This window comes from Gadus morhua, chromosome 5 (assembly GCF_902167405.1).
Source record: "Gadus morhua chromosome 5, gadMor3.0, whole genome shotgun sequence".
Classification (NCBI taxonomy): domain Eukaryota; kingdom Metazoa; phylum Chordata; class Actinopteri; order Gadiformes; family Gadidae; genus Gadus; species Gadus morhua.
The window spans coordinates 5855213-5882806 of NC_044052.1; the positions used below are offsets into that span (position 1 = coordinate 5855213).

The 27594-nt window shown below is 46.2% G+C and overlaps 1 protein-coding gene across 1 annotated transcript in view; it reads right to left on the reverse strand.

The window, feature by feature from the left end:
- The window catches only part of alk (ALK receptor tyrosine kinase), a 278727-nt gene that overhangs the window by 25880 nt on the left and 225253 nt on the right, over window positions 1-27594 (reverse strand). Inside the window, exons 9-15 of the mRNA XM_030357274.1 lie at window positions 26949-27118; window positions 25135-25229; window positions 19019-19147; window positions 9499-9664; window positions 5550-5697; window positions 2534-2644; window positions 843-984 (exon numbers count right to left, since the gene is read on the reverse strand). Of these exons, the coding sequence (XP_030213134.1) occupies window positions 843-984; window positions 2534-2644; window positions 5550-5697; window positions 9499-9664; window positions 19019-19147; window positions 25135-25229; window positions 26949-27118 (961 nt within the window). The remainder of the gene's footprint in view (window positions 1-842; window positions 985-2533; window positions 2645-5549; window positions 5698-9498; window positions 9665-19018; window positions 19148-25134; window positions 25230-26948; window positions 27119-27594) is intronic.

Below are 27594 nucleotides of genomic sequence, written 5' to 3' on the forward strand. Positions count from 1 at the left end.
AGCTTAAACAATGCCCTCCTTTTCGGTGATTTTTTCTTTGGCTGACTAGTTGTTAGCTTCTTTGGTCCCATGAATAATGGAGACGGAGGGGTTTTGTTAAAGCATTTGAACCGGGAAGGATCTGGTGAAGCCAACCTCTCAGAAATCCGGCTAAATTTTGAAAAGTAGAAGGAGGCGGGTTGGAAAGGGGGTCTGAAGCCCACATTAGCGCCGCACAAAAGCCATGGTGAGTGGGAAAAACAACAACACAACCCGTGGGTGCTGCAGAGGTTTCAAGGTCTATGAGACTGATGCATCAGGACAGGACCTACCCAAAGCCCCATAGATGTGTTTGTAGGCAGCAGTCAGACTCTGACCCGGCGATATAGACACATGCCCGGGATGTCTCGGTCTGGGTATTATTATTAATAATTGTGTGTGTGTGTGTGCGTGTGTGTGTGTGTGTTTGTGCGTGTCTGTGTGTTTGGGTCCTGGCTTTGTCATTGATTTACTCCTGACTGGTTGATTAAATGGGGTCTGTCTGATAACTGTCTGGCTTATGTTTACAAAGAGACGCCTCTCTCTCTCTCTCTCTCTCTCTCTCTCTCTCTCTCTCTCTCTCTCTCTCTCTCTCTCTCTCTCTCTCTCTCTCTCTCTCTCTCTCTCTCTCTCTCTCTCTCTCTCTCTCTCTCTCTCTCTCTCTCTCTCTCTCTCTCTCTCTCCCTCCCTCCCTCCCTCCCTCCCTCCCTCCCTCCCTGAATAAATCGGAATAAATACAAAATAATAAATAAAACCCCACTCACAAACACTCATAAGCAACACACACAGAGGACACACAGACACACACTCAAAGTCAACCGTACCCGCGGCGTTGGACTTCCCGCTGCGCCCCGGTTGGCTGGGGTCATAGTCCATCTGCTCCATTTGGCTGTCTGATTGGCTGCTGTAGCCCCTGCCCCCTCCCCCAGCGGCGATGATGAGGGGGATGTACACGTCCCTGTTGACCTGGGGAGACGGGGAAGTCACACAATCTTTTGAGCGGGGATTTTTAGAGCCGACAACCTGCACGCAGCACCGCAACGATGCACAATGTAAACCGTCGGCAGGCTCGTTACCTGCGCGACGTAGCCATCTTTGTTGGCACACGTGAATTATAGATCACAGCATTTGAACACTTTCAATTTTTGATGAGGCTATACATACGCACACTTGTGCGCACTCGCAAAAACACACACGCACACACGCATAATGACACTGTGACACATGCACCTAATCAGTGCATATTGTTTGATCAGAGGGACCCCCACGATTGCGTACTCAGAATTCCCTTCTTCAACCACAGGAAACGCCCGCCTCGGGCAAGGTCATGCTCCGCTCGCTTTTCTTTGCTTTTCTCGTTCCACAAGGCGCCACGTGTTGCTTTTTGGGGGACTTGGTCAGGTGTCTCCCAGGGCTACGACGCCGTGTTGCTGATTACAAGGGCCAACACACATTTACATCCACCTGTTGGGGAGCTCATTAGGAGGCTGGGGCTGCGCCGGGCGGTGGAGCAGCCAGCCCTCAGGCTACTGGAACACAGCGGGCTGCTCCATCGCACAGACCTCCACCGAGTCGTGGTCAGCTAAACAAGCCCGTTTGATAGCGAGCACTGTTCGGTTGGTAGAAAAACGGTTAGATGATTTGTTGTAGTAAAGTTGTTGTCGTTTCAGTCCTTTACAAAGGGACAATTTCCATTCTTTACACATGGCAATATCAACCGAGGCACAGTGACAGGGTCGTTTTGCCACCCAAAATAACAAAGTGGATGTTATCTCAAAGTTTAGTGCAAAGTTTCAGCCTTGTCCTTTCCTGTCTTTCCCTTGGTGTGTTTTTTGTGCCGCACTTGTATTTTACAACCCAGGGGGTCAATGCGACGCTGCTGAATTGTGGGTGCAATCGCCGCCGCATTCCTCCGTTCATTTCTTCATTGGCCGTGTAAATGGCACCAATTAAAAGCTCCCCCCCGAGCGTCTGAGCGCCTAATTTCAATCGGCCCATTGTTGCCATTGTTGGTCAGATAATGAGGCAGGATTATTATTATTACTACATTGTGCTCCTGCCCTTCGGGGTCTATCCTGGTTCTTAAGTTTGCAGTCCACAATGAATCGGCGCCCGGCCTCAGCGGGGTGCTGATTTATATCCAGACATGGGCGCAGCCTTTATGGTATAAAAAACCAATTGGATTGAGGTTCTTGGGAACTGAGTGAAAACTAACGGAGCCCAGCTTCCCATGCAGATTTCTGTTGTTCTCTGGACCTCGTTATTCTGTGTACTTTTGATAAAGAACGTTTTCATTGCTCCGTCGATAAATAAGCAGGCCTTTGGTGTCGCCATTGTTTTCTTCTGCTTGCTTCGTCGTGAACCAGACGTCTCTCTAAAGCGGATTCATTGGATCATATTGCATGTTGGGAGAAGGCTTTCAACAGGAGTCGAGGACGGACTCATCTTCAGAGAGCAACAGAATGTGAACTCGCAAGATCAGGAGGGTCCGAGGACTTACAGACATGCTGCTCACCTTAAAGACGTAGGTGGCTCCGCCCCCTCCCCCTCCGCCCCACTTGACCTGGGACTTGTTGACCAGCGGGGAGCTCTGCTCAGCGCAAATCCTACTGGGCACCATGTTGGACTGGAAACAGAGAGAGGGAGACAAGGAGATAGGGGGACAGAGGGAGAGAGACAGAGACAGAGACAGAGACAGAGAGAGAGAGAGAAGTCAGAGAAACAGAGAGAGTGAGAAAGAGAGACAGTAGACAGGAGAGGAGAGACAGGGAGATGAGATGAGAGAGAGAGAGCTGTCAGATTAGCAGGCTAAGAGATTAGCCCCCTTGCGAACCACCACCACCACCACCACCACCTCTGAGCTATGACACGTTGCTCTCCAGAGAGACAGGTCACAGCAGTGACATGTTCCCACTGCTGCATTAAAAAGACAATATATGTATTCATGCACACACACACACACACGGACACAGACATGCACACACACACACACACACACACGCGCGCGCGCGCACATCACCTATGCACGATCACTGACACATTGTACGTCTGGCAAGAGGCTCTTGACAGTCGGGGGGATGAAAAGAAGCAGTACATTAGTGGGATTGATTGACGGGTGAGTGAGAAGGTAATGAAGGTTCCCACCCTACACACACACATTTTAAAAGTCAGTGTGTGCACCCTTGTGTGCATGAATCTGTATGTGTGTGTGGGTATATATGCCACACATAGACACACACCATACGCAGGCACGCAGGCGCAGGCCCACACACACACACACGCACGCACGCACGCACGCACACACACACACACACACACACACACACACACACACACACACACACACACACACACACACACACACACACACACACACACACACACACACACACACACAAACAGAGACATGCCGGGCAGAGTGAGTGAGTGCCTTTGTAGGGACAAGACAAGCACCATCTCTCTCCCTCCCTCCCCCATGGGACGACTGGGAGGTGTGTGAGGCAGAGAATGTGTTCAACGGAACAAATCACTTTTCCCCTTCCCTGGAGAGCCCCAGGCAATCCCCCCCCCCCCCCCCAACACACACCTTCCCCCCCCACACCCCCCCCCTCTCTCCGCCTCCCTCAAACCATGCTAGAGGGTTGAGGAGGAGGAGGCCCCCGTTAAACGACTTCAGTGGCCCCACGGAGCCACGGGGCCTGCTCTCTCTTCGTGCACTATGCTCACTTCTAGACACACCGCGTTACAAAGTAATAACTCAATGACAAACGGCCCCCTGAATAACAGCGGCCTTCTGTCTGATAAACGAACGGGGGAACCGAAAAACAACCTGCGCCCAAAACACACACACAACAAAACAATCCCAATTTAAATGAAATCAATCATCCAGACAATTGGAAGGAAGAACCGTTCCCCGGTGCTTTTCCCCCTCTCCATTTCGTTTGTTGAAAAATAAGTAGTTTACTACAATAAATGTCCAATAAACTTCTGAAAGCAGCCTACCATCTGTGTACACCTCACACATTCTGACACATTTGGTTTATTTGCATATATTTGCATACATGACCATGATGGGTTTGAGCTGCTTGTAATTTCAAAAGATACCTCCAATGTGTGCGGCTTGGATATCAGCCCTGACACAAAAAGAAAATAGGCTCCTATTCAGCACGTCTCTTTTATATCCTTTCTGTACACAGGGTCTAGGAAAAACTATTCAGTTTCAACTTTCTCAACTGCATAACGATTCAATATTCAATATTAAATATCGCAACGAACATTACACTTCAAACTTTTTTTGTTGCCCCCCCCGCAACGGTTAGCCTGTGTGTGTGTTGAACCTCAGGTTCAAATGATGGATGTAAGCACTTCTGATGGAGCCTCTGAGCCCACAGAAAGGGGACGGGAGAACATGTGTTGCAGTGAACACAGTGATCCGTCGGGGGGGGGAGAGAGCAAGTGGCGGGTCAAGAGCTGTTTGTGACGGGGCCAGCCCGACCATTATAGCCAGACATGACCCCCCCCCCCCCCCCCGGAAGGACCCAGGACATGCCCACTAAGTGGAGGTGAAAGAGAAAAGGCGTATAAAAATGTCAACAGGCAACATGGTGTCATCGAGAGGTCATTGAGCAACATTGGCAGGGAAGGAGGAAGGAAAACATGATTTCCTTCCGTGAGGAAAATTGGATCCGAACTATGGGTTTGATTTGTTGAATTTGAGGCTTCCTAGTTGGGTTACCATCGGACTATGAAGGATGGGGCTATTTCAGTAGGAAGCATAGAAATCATGTTTCTTTATATAATTCGAGGACACATTGGGCAGTTGTTAAAGTAATGATCTACCATAAAAGGGATTTAATAGAGGGAATGTCACAATTCCACTCATGTTGTTCGGATGCTGCGTTTCTAAGGGTGGGAAAAAAAAAGTTAATTCTTTCCTAGACTGTATGTAGAGGAAAAATAGATTAGGCCCCTTAATCCTTGACTTCCCTACCATGTTTTCTAAAAGTGTAATCATTCTGTTTTAAGCGTTAAAATTGTGTTATGTGCAGAATTCCATGCCTCTCAGTGATAATCAAGCGACCAAAAACTTGTAATGTAATAACTTAAACTAAACCAAACCAGAACACTTCAATTACACTTTACAATGAGGGTACATTAATTAACCATTAAGTTACATTAGTTAATGCATTAATAAGCATCAAGGTACAGTTAATTAACCGTCTAGTAATAATTGACTAACAGTGTTTAATAATGGTATCCATCTTAACTTAGGTATTATTGTTTGAATTATCTAATAGGATTAGAATTAACCCACTACTAAGGATCGGAGATGGTATGCAAGTGCAAACCCTAACTTTAAGAACAACTGAACCCCAAAACAAAAACGAACCCTGCCTTATCCACTATACCCCCGTGTCCTAACGTGTAGTACTAGATTAACTCATGGTTAATGAACGGTTAATTAAAGTCTCATTATTGTAAATTGTGAACCAACACACCGCACCCGACCGCAGTACAGTGAAGCCACTCACATTGGGACAGGCGCTCTCGCCCTTCTGTCCCACCAGGATGTGGAGCAGCTCTCCCTTCTGCAGCCGGAAGTCCGCCGTGATGTAGACGCCGTGGGACCCGGTCACGGCCAGCACGCTGCGCCCGCCCGCCGCCCCGTACGCCGTGATCCTGGTGGGGGGGGGGGGGGGGGTAACTCTCGGTCAGCAGCAGAAGAGTGTGGTCAACTGAAGCTACATACTGTACACTCGTTAGCAGTATTGCCATTTATATTGTTTTTAGTGTAAAAAATGCAAATAGTCGAAAGTCGAATAGATTACTTAGGCAGATAGTGATTATAGAATGTAGAAAGCATTCTGATTGGCTGAGGATATAGCTAATTGAGGCACAGTGACTGAGCAGCGTTATGAATAGAGTTGTTAGATATCACAATTTGGCCAAAATATGACTTAGGCAATTATGGGATGAGGCTGACGAATGTACAAAGCCTTTATACAGAAGCATCATGGCAGAAGCACCACAGTTGTCACTCAGAACAACCATCATGGGTCTGTTCTTTTTATGTACCAGGGCACGGCTAGTAGACTGTTCACTACTTGAGTCTCCTAAGTGAAGCCTTTGTGGGTGTCTGTATGTCATCATATGCTAAAATATGGTGTCTTGTAATTGCAAATGTTAAAAATGTTAGTGTTTGACTAATATATATATATAAACATATATAAAACTACATTCCTCACAAATTATTGTTTCCTGTCTGGGATTAATAAAATCTAATCCATCTCATTTCCTACGGAGAAACATAAAAAACATTAATATCTTACCATTCGCTCTCTTAGACGAATGGATGCATTAGATTTACAAAGAGAGGAAAAGAAGGGCTGATAAAGAGGATAATTAACCTAATGATGCAGTAAATCTCTTTCTGGTCTCATTAAATAAAGTTAGATTCAGACCGTGCTTTTTGTATTTGTCCTTTTGCCCTTAAAAGATAAATAGCAGGAGCCAAACTTTAAACTACTTTGACCAACTGAAGAAATTCCACATTCAGTTTGGGAGTTTATCGCACTTAACCTATGGCCGATAGAAGGGAGGAATTACTTGGATTGTAATTCGTCGCCCGAACAAACGCCGTCATTCCTCCTGCAATTTTCTCAGAGACGGATGTCCTCCCCAATCCATTTAATACACACGTAATGGGTTTTAGCCATATCTTCACACATACACACACAAAGACACAACACACACTGAAACGTGCTTCATGAGCCACAAATGCATGTGTACACTGCTACATTCGCCCCCTCAAATATGTCCAATGAGACTTGACTTGCTGGTAAAAAGCTAAAAAGAAAAAAGTTGTATTGTATTGGATTTATTTATCATTTCTCTCCTCCACTTGGCTGTTGGGGATGAGACAGAGAGAGTGAGAGTGAGGGAGAGGAGAGTGAGAGAGGGACAGAGAGAGAGAGAGAGTGAGGAGAGCGAGAGAGGGAAAGAGGGAGAGAGGAGAGTGAGGGAGAGTAAGGGGAACTGATAGAGAAAAAAGCCCTATAGCTTGTCACTGCTTTTCGCTAGCTCAGCTGTTTGGCTAATGACTTCTTGGAGGGGCAGACGGCTTGGTCCTCCCTGTCTGTACCCGTCTGTGGACATCTTCTACTGACCCCGCCAGCCCGCGTGGGGGTGGCAGTCCTATTTGTGTAGAGCATGCATCTACAGCTCCGTCTTTTAGCCAACGACCTTTTTAGCATATCACATTATGTGAAATGTGTTTGCGTGGGTTTTTCCATCTCAGTGTGCGATTATGTGTGTCCGTCTCCCACTGACTCTGTTTTTGTTCAGCGATATATTTTCGTAACCGGCTTTGTAATGTTTAATGAGTTCAAAATGAGGTTTGGCCTGTTTGCCCGTGTCCATTCCGGTGTCTTTGTAATCATTTGAAAGCAGTGCTTAAGGAATTATTTTAAATAATCCTCTCACAAATGTATTATTATTAATAGTAATAGTAAAAGTAGTAAAATAGTAGAAATTATAATAATACGAACAGTAGAATTATTCATTTAGGTGATATAAAACAATGATTGCTATTTATTCATTTAACATGATTTCTACTGAATGGCCAATTAACCTTTAGTAAGAAGCAATAATGGTTATGCATCTTGCTCAAGGATGCTAAGAGGTAAACCAAGACCAAACCACTACCTTCGGTCTTTGAGTCTAACACCCTGGCCCTTTCACACTATCCTACCCCCAGAAACCATTGCATTTCATCCACAAGCTGGTCCATTTCATCGTATCGATCTATGCTTAGCAGCCACACCTCGACTTAAACTACTATCGATTTTTATGTCTGAGTGCATTTATTTATTTTTAGCAGCAAACTTAAAGCATCCACATCCAAATGGGGTAACGTTGCTCAGCGAAATGATGATGAATGTTAGCGTCATCTTTTTTTCTTTCTTTTTTTCGAGAATTCGGGCCGCCATCAGAGTGGCCTTTGCTGTGCTCTGTGGGAAACTGATTAGGGTAATTCTCCCTCTCCACTCAATGCGTCGCCAGGTTATGCCCAATGACGGAGAATGTATAGATATGAGAGGCGATATTAATGTTACTAAGCATGTAGCATGCGCCTCAACATGTATTTCCCACTTGTTCGCTACGTACATATACCCGATACCTGTGTGTGTGTGTGTGTGTGTGTGTGTGTGTGTGTGTGTATGTGTGTGTGTATGTGTGTGTCCTTATAAAAGGGTAGGGATGAAGGGCCATCTAACAACATTGTAATCGTGTTATGGGAAAGGGCACTTGTGTATTCCCGTCCCGGGATAAATTCAACTATGGCTGCGGCTGAACTATGCATTGTTGAAATATGTATATGACCCAATGTCGATCTATATGTATATTTGTCTTCATGTGTTTGTCTATTTGTATATTTGTTTGCGATGTCGTTCTAAAGGTGTGTTTGTCATTGCTGCATTTACTGCACATACTGGGTATTTTCTGTAATCTTACACAGCATGCCATTTCTTTGATTTGTTGTGTTTATCAATTTGCACTGTCCCTTCTCTCCAATAAGCACACGACAACGTTGGTGCCATGTTGGGAATACCGGCCTTCGGAGTTTGTGTTTTTGTTGCTAGATAATGCATTTAAAGATGAGGATGAAGAGGAGGAGAAGGAAGAAGAGGATCTAATTTCTAAATTACTTTGCTTCAACATAAAAAGTGAACAGACATGAAAGCCCTTCAGTTGGCACCGATAGAACGCTACCAGCCCCGGATCTCTAAAACATTTATCCCCTTTTGATTCGTCTCATCACTCAGCTCGCTCTCCGGCATTTTTAATACGAGACGAGATGAATACCATCAAATAAAGAGTCTCAATAACTCTGAGGGAAGACGTCAAACCTCCTCGATGTTTAATGTTTACAATAATAATGCTTAATCAGCCCTTTTCACATCACCACAAACCCCTTCTGGTCTCTACTTCCTCCTTCCCGAAGGAGACAGATTTCCAATAGACCTTGGCGAGGTCAGGGCAATTAAATATTTATCTAATATGGGGCGGGTTTAATACGATGACTGCATAGAGCAGCAGCCAATGGGGGCGCCGTTGAGGTATTTTCATAAACAATCAAGATGGCTGCCGCTGACACGTCCCACTTTTTGTTGATCTGAGCGGCAATAGGTCTATCCAATTTTGGTCTGCCCGCTGATTCCGCCCCTTTGAAATCAACAATGAACCGAAAGGCTCCATACTGATACGCATTTGCGAATAACTCCGGGGGTTCATCGACGCGTGAGCGATATCGGAATGATGAAGTACAGTATAATTTCCCAATAATCATAACACTTCCTCCTTACTCGCTTTATCGCTAAACACAAATAAACATTTCCAAATAAACTCATTTGCAGTTAAGCCACGTCACTACTGACACCCCAAGCCCCTGATTTTCTTCTCCACTCCTTTTCGTCCTACCTGTAGGTGCCGGTCTCGGGGACCCGCCACATCTGGACGCCTTTGAAGGGGCCCCTGGTGCCCAGGGTGATGTTGACGTTGGTGTAGCGGTAGGAGTTGCTGCACTGGCTGGGGGTCGGGCCCTCTGGGCCGGAGGCCCCGCAGGTGTGGAAGATCCACTTTTTGGCTGTGTGAGGGATAGAGCAGAACGTGGTGAGGGATAGAGCAGGACATGGTGAGGGATAGAGCAGAACGTGGTGAGGGATAGAGCAGGACATGGGGAGGGATAGAGCAGAACGTGGTGAGGGATAGAGCAGGACATGGGGAGGGATAGAGCAGGACATGGGGAGGGATAGAGCAGGACATGGGGAGGGATAGAGCAGGACATGGGGAGGGATAGAGCAGAACGTGTTGAGGGATAGAGCAGAACGTGGTGAGGGATAGAGCAGAACGTGGTGAGGGATAGAGCAGGACATGGGGAGGGATAGAGCACAATATGTTGAGGGATAGAACATGACGCTATGGTACACACGTATGTAATCAAAAGCCGTCTTGGTTACACATTTACCCAAATAGGTTTGAGATCCCAGGCAATCAACTTTGTACTAAATTGTTAGCATCTTATCATGCAAACCTGCAATCATTCAGCCACATATACACGCATGCATGTGTGCACGCCTGCACACACATAATGAGATACCGGTGCGTGCCTGTGTCACTTTGCATCATAAACTGAAATACCCAAATGCCTCCTTTTTAAAGTTATTAAACACAGACAGATAAAAGACAGCCCTGCGTTGCTAAAGCATTATGTTTGAGCCTGTTTATTTTCCCCCTCACCAATCCGTGGCGCTCCACTTCCATGTAAATAAAGCCTCAGAATTCGTGGGGGGGGGGGGCTGTGAACAAACATATCTGTGCACAGCTGGAGGTCTTGACGCACACAGCACCCTAAACCACAACCCCCCCCAGATTCAAACTTAATAAATAAATAAATAGCCAAAGAAAGTGAGGAGATCACAGGTGACAAACATTCCTCCTCATTCCCAATGTAATCCCACGTGTAGCCGCTAATTGACATTCAATCCCCCGCAATTAACGTGAGATTAGTCTTGTCAGACCGTCTGTTTGCGCGTGTGCGTGTGTGTGTCCGTGATCGTGTCTTTGTGTGTGTGTGTGTGTGCATCGTCAGGGGAACACGGCTCCGCTCTATCTCCTCTCTCCCTCCCTGTGTCCCCTACCCTCCCTCCCTGCCTCTCTCTCTCCCCAAAACAATGCTTAGTAAAAGATGGATGCTTTTGCGGTGATGCTCATCATGTAGTTGAGTCCAAGGTTTAGTGGGGCTTGTCTAACACCGGGTAAAGTCAAAGTCATTACGAAAGCCGAGCAACTTCCAGCTGCAACGGTTCCCTGACTGCATCTGCATTGTCTTCCATGACAATTACATCTTGCCCACTTGCAGTCGGCCACGAATGACAACGATAAGTCCTCTTCAGCCATTATTAGTGCAAAAAGCCTTCTATGCCGATGTAACAAGGTCCATGCCGCACTCCGCCTCGGTGGCTTTTCTGGGCTCCACCAGACAAGGACACAGGTTGGTGATGTTTGGAGCCGTGTAATTGTACGGTTGGCAGATAATGATACATGACCTGGTGCTCCATGTTGCCATGCAGGAGAACTCCCTCTGAGTGTGCGGTTGGTGATGGCTGGTCTAACCTGTGCACACTGAATGCTCAATGAGTAACAGGTGTGCAGCCTGTCTGTCCATCAGTCTGACTCTAAGCCAGGTGAGGGTTAGGGTCCACACACATGCCGGTTTTATTTAGAAGATATTCGAGGCTCAGAGGGACCAAACCTTGACTGGCATTTGGTCGAGGCTCGCGTGATATGACCCTGCCAAGTAAAACAGAAGTGTCTGACTGAAAACAGGATGGCTAGAGAAGGAAAAATGTTCAGCTCTGGAAAGAAAATGGTCAGTATAACACAGTATATAGGGGGATGAATCGAATGGCCACAGTATATAACAGTTGCCATTCGATATGTAGTTCACTTGGGTAAGGCGATTTAATGTCTGTCTGGAGCCTTTCCAAACTGAGCACGGCAAAACAAACAGAAAAGCAGGCATAGAAAGAAAATGCTTCTTTTATTCACCCAGCTCCAAGCAGCATGCTCCTTCAAAATGGTTATAGATGGCCAGTACAAGATGTGGCAGATAAGGTAGCCATGGAAACCAGAATAAAAGATACCACTAATGCTAGGATTGGCATTATCAATTTTTAAACCCAATTACTTTCTTTGATAAATATTGGAAGAGGACGCCTCAAATCCTTCAAGTGTTGCATTACAAGATTTGGATTAATCCTGATTTCAATATCGCGGGTTTATTATAACCTTGACGATCACATCATTTCACTTTTTTTAAAGAGTAAAGACCGTGTATGTATCTGAGAAACACTTTCAGTATATAAACAGCTGAAGCTTGTCTCTGCCAAACAACAACCACCGTGCCAATTGCGGGACAACATTCAAGTACTTTGTTTAGTATAAGTATGGTGGTCAATAGAAAGCCCCTCAAGTGATGGTTTGCTAAAATAGCACTTTACAATTCTAACAACATGTGCTGTTACAATGTGTGTCCATTGCTCCGTCCAAGCATTACAATAATACCCACATGTGGCTCTTCTGGCTTTAATACTAACAAGATCACAGGACCAAACTCAAAACACAACCAAAATGCTTTGAGGCAGATGCTTTGACTGCAAAATCCTTAAGCCTTATTGTGCTGTTGTGCTGTGGCATAGTATTATTATGGATGTTCAGTCGGTTTCCGTTCAAATTGGGTCTTGTTGGTCTCTTTTGACTCGTAGTAGCAGCATACCCACTGAAACCCGCAATTGGCACTCGTGTTCAAACTTCGAATTTCTACAATATTAATTTCAATAGCTGGCACACACAACCCACGCAAAGAGTCGAGAAGATATGGGCATCCCTGATGGCGGATTCAGATGTTCGACATTATTATGACATCTGGAGCGAGACTGCACAGCGGCAGAGACAGAAACGAGAAAGTGCAAGGGGCCAAGTTATGCAATGTTTCCGATTTTGTGACGGATGTATTCTTAGTAAAGAACTTATGATGCTCAAGTGCAAGATGGAGGTTTAACATGAACATTTCAACAAATGTATTTCTACAGTGGGCAATCTACCACACACATTTGAATTTAAACTTTGTCTGACAATGTTGTTGTCTGACAGGATGTTCTGCTTGTCTTGCCACTGGCTATGGATGAAGATTTGGCCGAGGAGTGATACCGTCAAGCCATGCTGTCATTCTAGTGATCTGTCCTCTAGATCCCAGATGAATGCTCAGCCATATATCATTTGCTGTGGTTCCGCTAATGGGTTGTTTCCAGTTGAGATCCTTCCCATGTAAAGTGCATCGCAAGATCCCCACCCCGAGCCACATGATTGGTTGAAATCCATTTCCTGTTCACCCAGATTCGAGCTTGTCTGCCTATCACATTTGGGATATTCATCTAAACTCAGATTTGTGTGACTAATTCGTCCCAAATTCCCCATGTATCTAGGCCTATTGTGGAAGGCTCAGCCTCACGACAACCAAACACATGGAGCCCCAAAGAAACACGCGTTCGTCATACTCACCCTATTTTACTCCTCATGTATTTCTTACATCTCGTTCAGAGACAGTTGTTCTCCATGGGCTGCCCATTAGAGCAATTGATCAAGGCCAGGACAGTGCACAGACGAACGGATTCACCCGCTGAATGGGAGCCGTATGGACCCATCAGGCCACAATTAATTACACTCTCTGTTTTAGCAGGGTTCCACTTATCAGTCCCCTATCAGTGTCCTTCCTACTGACTATAACCCCCCCAACACACACACACACACACACACACACACACACACACACACACACACACACACACACACACACACACACACACACACACACACACACACACACACACATAAACACACACACACACACGTTCAGAAAGCAACAGCGGATTGTCGACGGATTGTCGCCGGACCACCACTTGTGAAACATGTGAACAATGCGGCGCCGACACGCGTTCTGACGCTCCCCTGTGGTCATTAGCGTTGCCTTAATGGCCGAGGAGGATTCTCATCCATGGAGATCTGTGGGAGCAGTAAACAGACATCTGCTGTCAATTACTTTTGAGAGCCAATCGGATCGCCTCAATCACCGGCCCTTCTGTCTTTTGATTTGATTGCAATTACCCCCCCCCCCGCCCCCACAAAAAAAACAATAAAGACATAAATTGGAACTTTGATTTGTTTATGCTCTTTTATTAGGTTGCATCAGGAATTTGTAATAAGAAGTCGATCACCTGAATAGCAAGCACTTCATTCTGCATTCAAAGGACTGCCTTCCATAACTTTGTGGACCTTACTCTCTAATTTTCACTATAAAGTTGACGGTGTTTTGTTAATTTTTCACACCGCTGGCATCTGGTCTGAGAGTGAGGCTGAACAACTTTGAAGATGAATTATTTTTATGTCGCCGCCTCCCACAGCAGACGGTGGTGTCACTGAGTAGAACACAGAGAGACAGTGGTGTGCCTAAACACACACGCACAACATGGTGTGCGTGTGCACGCGTGTGTGTGTCCGTGTGGGTGTGTGTGTGTGGCTCAAACCTGGTTTTGAGGTTAGCGACGCGTTGCTTTTCCATCAGCAAAGGTAATCACAGAGAGTGCGAACCCAGCTCATCTTAGGGGCAACCCCCCTATACCTCGCCTTACACCATCCATACCCCCCCCCTCGCCCACCGCTAAAGTCAGCTGATGAGTCAGCAGTGACAGGTGGCGGGGGTCTGTGTGTGTGTGGGGGGGGTGGGGGGTGGGGGGGCGGGCTTTCTAATACAATGGTGAGAAATGAAAAGTGCACGGACGCCCCGGAGAGACGGCGCGACCGCCTCCCGCGTAACGAGATGAAATGGGAAAATAGAAGAAAGGGGAGAGACGGAACGGAAAGAAAGAGAAACGTAAGGAAAAACAGGACGAATGAAAAGAGAGACAGACAGAAAGGAAGAAAGACAAAGAGAAAAAGGGAGAGAAAGAAAGAAAGAAAGAGAAAGAAAAAAAGACAGACAGAGAAAGAAAGAATGACAGACAGAGAAAGAAAGAATGAAATACAGGAAAGAAAGAAAAGAGAAAGAGAAAGAAAGAAAAACAGGAAAGACAAAGAAATAAAGAGAAAGAAATAAAGAAATACAGGAAAGAAAAAAAAGAGAAAGAGAAAGAAAGAAAGAAAAACAGGAAAGACAGAAAGAAAGAAAGAGAAAGGAAGAAAGAAATACAGGAAAGAAAGAAAGAAATACAGGAAAGAAAGAAAGAAAGAAAGAAAGAAAGAAAGAAAGAAAGAAAGAAAGAAAGAAAGAAAGAAAGAATCACAGGTAAGGAGGAAACACAGAAAACACTTAAACACCAAACCAGGCCATAAACAGACACATAAACAACAGTGTGAGGTGGACCCCCGGGGGGGGAGGTGAGGACGGGCTGAGGGCGGCGGCGTGAGGGTGTGGTCGACAGACGCCGCGCTGCCGCGCTGCAAACCCATACAAGCTGAGACAGATGCATTTTGTTCGACCATTTGTTGGAGTTGGTGTGGGTGGGGCGGCGCCGGAGAGGGTAAAAAAGAGTGAAAGGGTTTGGAAAGACACGGCGGGCCGGGGGAGGGAGAGGCGGAGGGGGGGGGAGGGAGGGAGCGCTGAAGGGCGAGGGAGGCGGTGAGGCGGGGCGGCTGTGTCAGCGGGGGAGACATCGCGGGGTTAATCATTGAGTGTGTCGGGCTGAGGGAGGAGAGGAGGAGGAGGAGGGGGGGGGGGGGGGGGGGGGTGGGACGGTTAGAGTGACAGGTCCGTTGAGATGAGCACCCCCCCAACCCCCCCCCCCTCCCCCCCTCTCTCCTCCATCCAGATACCCTCATCAGGGCCCGGCCCAGGCGTCTCCCTGCCAGCTCAGAGCCGTCAAGCGAGCCGTCTGCCAGAAGGGCAGCAAGGGAGAGGGGAGGGGAGGAGGGGAGGGGAGAGAGAGGGGAGAGGAGGAGGGGGGAGGGGAGGAGGGGGAAGTAGAAGAGAGGAGGGGAGAGAGAGGGGAGGGGAGGAGATAGAGGAGAGGAGGGGAGGAGGAGAGGAGAGGAGAGGAGAGGAGAGGAGAGGGGAAGGGAGGGAGGAGAGGAGAGAGATGGATGATGAGATGAGCGAGAGGACAGGAGAGGAGAGAGAGAGAGGTGGAGAGGAGATAGAGGAGAAGGAGTAGGGGAGGAGAGGAGATAGAGGAGAGGAGGGGAGAGAGAGGGTGAGGAGGGGAGAGAGAGGGGGGAGAGAAGATAGAGGACAGGAGAGGAGAGAGGGGGGAGTGGAGAGAAAACTGGAGAGGAGAGGAGCGTAGAGGAGAGGAGCGGAGAGGAACGGATAGGAGAGAGAGGAGGGAAGGAGAAGACTGGAGAGGACAGGAGAGGACAGGAGAGGATGGAGATCTGTGGCGGATGTTAAAGAGCCTTGGGGCTGGCTTTGAACACGGTGCCACCACGCTCGGGACAGTCCCCCTCCCACTTAATATCTATGGTCATCAAAATGGAGCGAGAGAGCTGAGATCTCAAAGTTCCATTACCCCTCTCTCTCGCTCTCTGGTGATCGAAGCCTCTGCTGTCTATGCTGGAACTTTGCTGAGGTAATACCTGTGTAAGCACGCAAAGTGTCAGACCTTTATTATTTTTGGATGCTGTACTCAGCGCTACTCACACAAACTAAACCCTTGTTCTGCAGAAGAGAGAAGATAACAATAATAATAATCATAATTAATAATAACAACAGTAACAATACTAATAGTTGATGAAAGCGTTTTTCTTCATCTCAAATTGACTAAGCTACAGTTCCTCGTCCCAAGTCCTATCCATCACCATCAGACCCATATAGTGATATTAAAAAGACGAACGACCTCCGCCTAACAGTAGAAACAATTCATAAGAATGACGATCGCTCAGTCGCGTCGCGCCACACGACATCGGTATCTGGGAGAGGTCTTCATCAGCGGCCGCCGGTGCTCTGGTGTCTGGCGGTTGATTGATGCGACGTCGTTGTGGTCGTGACTGTCTGTTCAGCGCTCTAACAATATCCAATTACAGTGGACGGCCAAACATTCCAATCATTCCCACTCCCCCCACCACCACCACCACCACCTCCTCCAACACAGACCACCCACCTACGATCCCTCCGCTGACAAACGCGACGAGGAGAGGCGGCGGACCAATCAATGTACCCTGATTAGACGAGAGTGACTGGAGACACAGACGCTCTATCAGACTCGATCAACAACACAAAGCGTTCCCTGAGCAGTGGGGAACCGGCTGGATTATGAGGCGGGTTGGGTGGGCGTTGCCGTGGTTAACACACCAGTTCAAATGGAGGGGTTGAGGCTGACTCACTACCCGGGGGAAGTGATTCACTGGGTGGCTTCTTCGCTGGTACGCCGCCGTCACCAGCCCGGGAGATGGCAAATAAGATATTGATGAATGCAATTAGCTATAATAACTCTCTCTCCTTGCATTCTCTCTCTCCCTCTCCCTCTCCCTCTCTCTCTCTCCTTGCATTCTCCCTCTCCCTCTCCCTCTACCTCTCCCTCTCTCCCTCTACCTCTCCCTCTCTCTCTCTCTCTCCCTCTCTCCCTCTACCTCTCTCTCTCTCTCTCCCTCTCACTGTCCTTCTCTCCTCTCACACTCCACCATACCCCCCCCCCCCCCCACTCTCTCTCTCTCATTTTTTTTCAATTCAATTCAAAAAGCTTTATTGGTATGAGAAATAAGCATTTACATTGCCAAAGCAGGTGAACAATAAAATAAAAAGGTCAGGTTTATGGTATAATATAAGCATAAAACGAATAGAAAATATATATACATATCTTATATACATCTCTCTCTCTCTCTCTCTCTCTCTCTCTCTCTCTCTCTGCTTGGTATATGTGTGAGCGTATGATACCACTTTTAAATAGGGCCTCTATAAATTGTGTTTCAACTGCAGAGCATGTCCAGCAGGCTCCAGGTACTGCTTATGTATTTTTGAGAGCAAACGTTTCGGTTTAATGCGTTGGGGAAATCCACATCTAATCTATAATTAAAATATGGAGAGAGCCTTTTGTTGCACCATTATTCTTTTGGGTTTGGATCACGCAGTGCAAAAAGAAAATACAGGAAAATCCACTTTGCCTTCAAATGATCCTGGCCGGGGCTTCTGTTTGTGTGTTGATAGGGGCAAATTGCTTTGATAAGGACTCATTTAGGCGTTATGCGAGGGTTTCAGATGCTGAGGCTCACCGCAATCACTATCTACTGCCCATTCCCGCTTAATTGATTCAGTCGCTGTGCACAACAATGAAATTCAGAATTACAAATGAAAGATGACCTTGTTTTGTTTTAACAATGGTTGCTTCTTCACAACCGCAGCATTAAAACATTTTCCCCTCACAGTTCCAGACTGAGAAACAAAAATACGCACACACAGAGCAACTCACCACCTCAGAGGATACAAAATAACACCATTCCTTGTTTTTAACATGTGCTTGGGTGAAACACATAGCTCCTCCTTCTCCGGTGGAATAAAGAAAAGGCTAAACCTCATCTTCAGCCTCTTTTGTAGCGTTTAAGGTGGGGGAAATGTCAAGTCTCTGTATCTGGCTCCACTGACATTCTCTGCAGACAAATTGGTGGGCTCTTACACTTCCAAACTGCCCGTCCTGCTCCATTTCCTGTCAGAGGAGGGCTCTCTGCGTCACCTGGACACAACGATTGGAGCACACTCCAGTAGGGGGCACACTCTGCTTACTGCAGTCGCTGTGCACACAGTGTGGCACGTCACGTGAGGGGCAACTGAATCATTAATGTCTGCATATGTCTATATGTGTGTGTGTGTGTGTGTGTGTGTGTGTGTCTGTGTGAGGGAGCGTGTGTCTGTCTGTGTGAGTGTGTGTGTACGTGTGAACATGCACAACTCTTTGTGTGTGTGCGTGTTTATGTATGTGCGGGCATACATGCACATCTTTTTGTGTGTATGGGTATATGTGTGTGTGTGGGCGTGAGAGTGCATATTTATGTCATGGGTGTGTTTGTGCCAGTGTGTGTGCGTCTGACACTGTGTTTATATTTGTGTGTGTGAATATGTGTGTGCATATGTGAGTGGATATGTATGCCTGTGTGAGGGTGCGTGTGTGAGTCTTGCAGTGCTTGTGTGAGTGGATGTTGTGTTTGATGTGAATGAAAAAGGCATGGAGTGAGTGTGATCAAGGGAGTTGAAAAACAACATATGGGGGAAAGAAAGGGGCTCAATAATGATGGAAAGCAAGCAAGCAAAAACAAAAGCAAACCGCTTTTTTCGAGGGGGAAAGCACTGATGTTACACTAAACTCGAGTTGCAATACTTCTGAGACCACATCTGAGAATAATACACAGAATACTACACAGCCTTTAGAACACACAACCAGCTCAAGGGAAAACTCACAGTCATCCGGAGGGAAGGGACGTCCAGGAGGGTTGCCATTGGACGGGGTGGTCGTCCTGATGTTCTGATTGGTTGGTCCGAGTGGCAGTCTCGCCGTGCTCGTGGCCACGGGTGGAAACTCGCCATTGGCTGAGAGAAAAAGAATACGCAAACATCACTTCTCCACTGACTTTATTGGGCTTCATCCCCATTCACACAGTAACAATTGTAACTGTTCAAGAATGATGTTTAAAGGATTTACACATGATGGGCATAAGTATACACCATTATAAAACATTCAACACACGCTGGGCGTTCCGCAAAGCTTTGGATGCTAGGTTGGGTGTTCAGAATATAGCCAGCCAACAGACACAGGGGTTCAGCGCTTTTAACTTGGTAAGGTTATGAAGTGAATAGGATACGCCGAGATATCTGTTCATTTTACTCATAATCGTACCAAGATTCATTATTGGGCATCCGAATGGGGAGTTTGCTGGGTTAGTCTTTCCTTGCCGTTAGCCTCTCTCATTGACTTGCAGATTTACAGTATCCTAGCTCCTGTTCATGTGAGGGTAATACACTTTAAATTCTGCATTTCTTTCAGCGACGGGCTTCGAGAGTTCACAGTCAACCCGGGTTACATTTGAAATAGTTTGAACTTGGAGCACAGTGCATCAAAGTGGAGATCCCGAGCTCTCCGCTACACCCAGGGAAATTTGGCAGTCGGAATACTTTGGCAACGAAGACGCTTAAAGCTCGTCATCGGATGACAACCAGGGGGTCTATAATCTTCCCCAATGGAAATGCACGGGGCAGGAGGGAAGCCCCCACCTCCTGTTCGACCATCAACCCTAGGTGGGATAGTGCATCCCGTCTAGGCCGCTTTCCTGGCAAGCTATCAAGCATCTTAAACAAAAAAAATATGCTGCTACTTGGAGACTGAGATCATACGCTAGAGTGGTTCTCTTTGAATCGGGTCCAATCAGCGCACCTCTCGTGGAGGGGTTTGATGATTGGGTTAAATTTGTTCCAAAATGTTTTTCAAATCCATTCATTCCTTAGAACGTAGCCGTTAGTTCCCCAATGACTTATTAAAAAGTGAGATAATTGGACGGGTGGATCTTCATTTCTCCTCCTTCTGAGTAGGTCAATGAAAAAGGATTTTAGAACCGGATTAAAGAAGGAACAGCCATTTGGTTATTTTAGGATATCTTCAGCAATATCTTACATTGTTTTCACATAATCCCATTCTTGGATGAGGTTTTTGCACTCCTAGAGAGTAGAATACAACTCAATTATTAGAATGGTATCATACCAGGAGTAGTAGCGTTGTTTCAGAGGAAACAAAACATAACTTTTTCAACATGTTCCCAGGCATTAATTATGAATTCAGGCTGGACCAACAATTTCCTTTCACAGATCAACAGATCATGCGTCTCTACTCTTGGTTTCCATGGCGAGGCAAGGGATGTTTAGAACGGTTACTGAGAGTCTCGTTGGCATTTGACCTTGTGAAATGTAATGCAAAATCCATCCCGCCCACCCCCCACAAAACACAACCTTAAATGATCGTATTGTGCCCACAGACTGTTACACATGTGGAAATGTTTCACCCATTGGTTCACATGACTGTTTTTAGGCAGTAGACTTCCTTTCTACGGACGGCTTTGTTCAACATTTCTGCCACTGGCAGCGGAAGTGATCCATATTTGGCACATTGAGTGCGGGAATTGAATGGCTGCCTTGTCTCTGGCCAAAAATAATTCCTATTAAATCCTTGAATATTACCACCACAAACCACCGTACAGGCATTGCTGCAGCTTGGTTGTGCCTCGTGATAGTGAAAGTGTCCGCTGCAACTCGCTGACTGTAGTATGTGGAAAATTCATTGGCGGTCAACAAGTTATTTTTCCGTTGCTTTTGTTGAGCAGATAGCACTAGACATCGGAGCGAAGGGTATAACGAGGAGAACGATCGCTCTCAGCTCTTGTTCCCCTGATGTTGTGGATGCCCAAAGCTTTCATCCACTCCGCCGACAACAACCAGACCGGCAGTACTGACTTCATGTGCTGTGTAATTTCAAAGGTCGACCCATTGAAAATTTGCAGCCGACCGATCTATGTCTATAATAACGCGCCAGATAAAAATATATCAAGGATGAAATTTAAGAGAAGAATAAGCATTTATGCCAATGAAATGGAATGGAATAAATTGGATCAATATCTCGAAAAATAAAGTGGTCCATTCTGGGATTATCCTATTCCTAATGGGTTTAACTTTATCATGAACACCAAGGCCATTCAATATTTAAAGCAAAAAAAAAATGAAACCGGCAAATAAGGTGTGCCATTAGGCAAAGGCTAAGCGTTTCATGTGAAGCTCTAGACTCTCTATTGTTGTTGAGCAGAACGGCATCAAAGAAATCCGAAAAACACTCCAAACTTCAGTGGTCTAGTCGAGTTCCCCGTAGCAAACATCTAACAGACATCAGTTGGATATCAGACTTCATAGCCTGCCTTCCTCCATGGCAGGGGGTAAAATCAGAGCGCTCCTGTTTGAGACACCCAGCAGAGTGTGCATGAGACTGCAGACAGAGTTGCTACAGAGTCCATATCTGACATCTCTCCGAATACGGGAGACAAAGACGAGCTCCCATAATTGTAAATTGTTGAAAATTCACAGTGCTTAATTTCTATTATGCTGTTAAACCACTGTGCCCGAAAGCCCCATGACCCATGTATATACACACACACACACACACACACACACACACACACACACACACACACACACACACACACACACACACACACACACACACACACACACACACACAAAAGGATATAAAAGAACTGACATTTACATGAATGCTTCTCAAAAAAAACTGCTCCACAGCCTTCTGGGTAAATGCTTTAATCATTATTTCTAATTTTACCATAGAGAATGGGGATAATAGCATTTTTGCCTTGAGCCATTAAGCCATTACAGTTGAGCATGGTCATTGCAGTGCCCTTGCCTGCAAACTTTTACAGAGGCAGTGGACTGCTTCTATCCCAGCTTGCAGGTAAAAAATGCATTGCGCCCTAAAACTTGCCACCAGCCGAAATCAATAGTTCATTCAGTGCCTTATGAGTCTCAACTACACACACAGGCACACGCACACACACAGGCACACGCACACACACAGGCACTCACACACACACACACACACACACACACACACACACACACACACACACACACACACACACACACACACACACACACACACACACACACACACTATTTGGGACCAATAATGATTTTATGCTCAGTTTCGAATGCAGTGTCATATACGATATGAAGTGCGAGACGTCACGGAAAGCCCTCTACAGAATACCATCTCTCTCCAGAGTCCCCTGAGCTCTAACTGCAACGGGGGCTTTGGTAAATCACTTCAATTACTTTTATTTTCTCCCTCCCCTCTCTCCCTATGTTATTGACAGAGCTGATAATAGGTCCAGAGTGCACATTATGACCATCCCAGCCGGCGGAGACCTTGCTGCTAGTGCCAACAGTGAAAAGGCCAGGCCATGATACACAACACGCTGGTGGTGTGCTGCAGCCCAGTAGTCAAGGCCTTGGCCGGCCCTCTACTGTACCGACGGGCCAGCAGGTCAGGGATGCTGTGTCTTCAATGCTCCAGGCCTTGGGTGTCCCTGTAAGTTAGCCTGGCTGCTGCTGCCGTATCAGAGAGGTCTGCCACCGTGGAATTGCCTCAACTACGGGCAGGAGAAGCACAACCCTGCACACGCACGCACGCACGCACGCACACGCACACACACACACACACACACACACACACACACACACACACACACACAACATATGTGAAGGTACAGAGCTACAGACAAACACACTCACAAATAAATATATAAATATACACACACAAACAAACACATGCAGCAAATTCACACACACACACACACACACACACACACACACACACACACACACACACACACACACACACACACACACACACACACACACACACACACACACACACACACACACACACACAAAAATAAAAACGTTGTCGTGAATGAGTGCATACACATGCATCGCACACGTACATTCTCACACATACTGACAGACACACACACACAAACACGTGGTCAATCCCCACTCCCAGACACACTTAACTACACACACACACACACACACACACACACACACACACACACACACACACACACACACACACACAATATCCTTTCTCAGGATAAAAAACAGATGTTCAATTACAACTCAACCTACTTGCTAATGACAGCCAGAGTGTTACCGCGGTTCAGCTAGCTAGTTGATTAAGGCCAAGACATACTTTTACACCCGATTAATTAGCATTGTTCAATCTGAATTTCTTAACACCCTCCGATTCAGGACATGAAAATACTAATCGTAGGAATAAAATGGCAGAAATGTAGCCCAATAGCACACATTAGATTGCGTCCCACGCTATTTTACTGATGCAATAGCTGATCACGTGCCCCATATATCTGCACGTATTACCAACAGGGAAAGTGGGCTAGGAAGTCATTGCATATGGATGAGCATGTATGAGCCTGTCGACCAAGCTCACTAGGAACAAACATGCATCGACTGCCAAAGATTAGGCAACACAGCGACAAATGCAAATGCACCCAGCCCCCCAAAACAAGGGGGGGAGGTATGCATTTAGTGAAATCTGTTTTTGTCTGCCTCACTGTTTATTTTTTTACATATTGCTTTTCGCCCAACAAATCCAATTACTCCATCGTAAAATGCTATTTTGGGCAAAGGGAAGCCAAGCCAGGGACATACATTGATGGTGGAACACAAAAAGGCTAGAACCTTCATCTTTTTATCACTATTAATAAGGCCCACACATCTAAGGGCAGATAATGAGGCCAGTGCTCAAGGAAGAAGTTTCAAAGACCAAGCCTATCCCACTATGCTAACCTAGCCATCCACTCCTGGTTGGTTCATTGTCTCACGAAGACAGACACGTCTATGATTACACTAACCTACCTAAAAACTGCCTGCAATGAATCCGTTGAGTTTGTTCCGACACAGAAGTGGAAGAAGGCACAAGAGAGAGCAAAAAGTGAAAAACGTCATGTGACACTGACAACAAGAACAAGGCCTTTTTGCGGGGGCGTGTTTTCCCTTTGCAACGTATGACAGAGTCATAAGTCTCCGGGATCCTTCATGCTAAAAGACGATCAGCGATCACTCCCGGTGCAGCAATGGATGGCTTCCACCGCGGCTCCCCGGCTCCGTCTGTGTCTACGTCAACACAGGCCCCTGGATGGATGGTCGTGATATAGTGTGACAGTGTCAAGCGTGGCTTGCGGTAATGATACCTGCCTTGGATTAAAAGGCTTGCCAAAAAGAAAGCGACGCAATAAATGGGTTTGCTCAAGTGCTCTTGTGTCGTCGTTGCCAAGAAAGGGAACATAACACAGAAAATGGGCTCTGTATATCTAGTGGAGGGAAAATGTCACTCCGAATAAATCCAGCGGCCCGTTCCATTCTGATTGTGACTACAGTCTGGTCTGTACAACACAGTTCCTTGAATGATATACATGCAATTTCTCTAGGTTTGAATATTATATATACACACACTATGCAACCTAACGTTTAATCTACTTGCAGTCTGGGTGAGTCATTGGAGCTCGGTCTATTAGTCATTGATTTGCTCGTCTTTAATGATCACATCTGCTCCAGCTCCTCTCCAAGATGCACTTTGGTAACGGCAGCCATCCGACCGCCTGTTCTAATCACAGTTCATCACAGTGTGTGTGTGTGTGTGTGTGTGTGTGTGTGTGTGTGTGTGTGTGTGTGTGTGTCTAAACTACATAAAGAGGATTGTCAGATGTTTCATCGTCTTGATGTCAGACATGGCTAAAGTTTCAAACACCCAGAATTAGTAGGAGGGCAGAAAACTAACTTAAACTCTGTACTCTATGTCAAATTTAGAGTTTAGGGTTAGAGTTAGAATCTATATTATAACTTGTCACTAAATCAACCACACACTCTAGTACATTCTATATATACAGTATAAGAAAACACTAGTCCCTTTAGTGAGTGTGTAGATGCGTAATTGCTGTACTCACAGGCCAGGAAACAGTCCATGCTGAAGGAGATGTTGTCAAGGGAAATGGCCGAACCGGGACCTGGACCATCTTCAGTACTGAACTGTAGCCAGAACCTGCAGGGAGACCATATATATATAGCCATATTGAACACATTGAACAACAGTAGCCTCTAGACTACCGCCTTTAGAAGACAGGGAACAACGGGGAGATGGGGCTGCTTTGGTTAATTTGGCTGCTTTTGATAAACTAGTAGCTATAGTGATTGACTCGCTTCCAAGTTATCCGGAAACACAAATCATTCTTTGATTGGGGGGGACATATGCCACATTACGTGGGTTCCAAAAATGGGATTCGGAAGCGAGTTTCAGCCCAGGTCTACATGCTGTAGACCTGGTGATAACCGGAACATGGTATACCATCAGGAGGCAGAGTACGGAACAGCGTGTGTCTGCATGCTACATTTCTTTTATGTTATGCTAGTTTGTCTTTTTAAATATAAATGATAGCTAAGAGGCACAACAGAACATCATTTGTTCACGCACATTCTGTGAGGCGGAAAGGGTCCCCAACGAGCCACCAAACAAGAAAAAGAGGGAGAAAAACCCATCAGGAAGACTGCTCTACCACAGTCTTTGGTTTGTGATTATTGTTACATCATGGTAAAGCTAGGTGTTGTAATAAGATGTTTGTGTGCTAGGGATGTCAGTGGCATCATGTATCAGACAGACACGTGGGTGGAGATGTGGACGTTCCAATTATAATCACAAACAAAGATCATTACATAAAAGAGAGAGAGAGAGAGAGAGAGAGAGAGAGAGAGAGAGAGAGAGAGAGAGAAGAAGGGTGTATTAGCTATGCATGGATGACCTGAGAGAGACACTTAAGTAACGCAATTGCCAGATTGGAATGTGTGTAGGATTCAACACTTTCATGTCTTTCTTTTTTTTAACTCGTCTTCTGCATTGTCTTGCAAAAAGGGCAAGCAAGGGCCCTAGCTAATGAGCAGGAAGGGAGGAGGATAAGTAGAGGCTTGTGCATTGATTTATCTTGTTCTTCTTCTTGGGAACCAGTGGTACAGCTGTACAAAGGCCTCCAAACACACACACACAGACACACACATTGGCCCCTGTGCAACTGAGGTCGGGGGCCGTGTGGGATTCATTAACTGTGTTGCGCGGTGAGGGCGTGTTTGCATAGGATTGAAATATAAATTGCGAAAATATTGGGAGGGGGGGGGGGGGGAGAGAGTAGCTGTAAAGGCTTTCACTCTGCACCATTATACACATATGTGCTGAGCTATGTTGTGTTTATAGGAAATAATCAATACAACAAGGCATGTTTTATTGCGCATGTTTGGAAAATGTGCTGCCCATAACAATACAAGTTAATCAAAATACTTCACATTCACATCCAGGATCATATTCATAGAAACATCTATACATTGAGGAACATATTGAGTGTGATTGTTTGTTTTTGCATGCGTGTGTGTGTTTGTGCATATCGGTGTGCGTGCTTGTTTGTGCCCATGTGTGTGCGAATACGTGCTAAGAGAGTTTGTGTTTTAGAGTGTGGGAGTCTGGTTGTGTTGCTATGCGGGGGTCTTAGTGTGTGTGTGTGGGTGGATGTACGTGCATGCACGTCTGCGCATGTGCCCACGTGTGTATGCAAGGTTTGTGAAATTGTGTGGGTCGATGCATTGCTATGTGGATGTCTGAGTGTGTGTGCGTGCATGTGTGTACGACGTGCATGTGTGAACTTGCGTTTTCAATGCATGTGTGTGCACGTGCGTGTTCACAACTCAGTGAGTGGCCTGAGTGAACCATTTGCCGTACCAGTCTGCCAGTCCATAGAGCGGGAGGGCAACTTGCTTCCAGCCCCTCTCTGATCTCAGCTCACTAGTGGAGCGCCACAGGGGCAGGTCCTCCTGGCCTGTGGTGTTCTGCACCATCCAGAGGGACAGCGCCCCCTTCTGCTGCCCTCCGGAACACAGCCAGAAGCGCACCTGTCGTTGGCAGCAGAAAACACTGCAGTCAATGTTTGTAAGGAAACAAGAAGAGATGAAGACTGTGTATGCCTGTAAATATATAAGCCAAAGCTTTATTACAATCTGTTCGACAGCACGGAGCGGTAGAAAGTAGTTCGGGTCAATTTAATGTTAAATGAGTCTTTTGTTTTCTATTGACTTCTGAGGCGGATCCTTCCCAAAAATCATTAACATGCTAAATACTTCAATTAATCCAGTTAAACTGGCCAACTGCGGCCGGTGTTATGTCTGCTGTATAGACCCGATGCCTCCCCCTTTTTCTGCCTCGTGAAATGAGGAGAAAGGGAGCAACGGCACCGCATGCATCTCAGTCAAGGTGTTGATGCATTTCACAACAGGCTCCGTGGCAATCAGTTAGCAGCCATCTGCCCAAGTGTAATTATTAAAAGATCAATTCAAATGCCATTCAAAAGCCCCCCTTTTGTTTGATATAT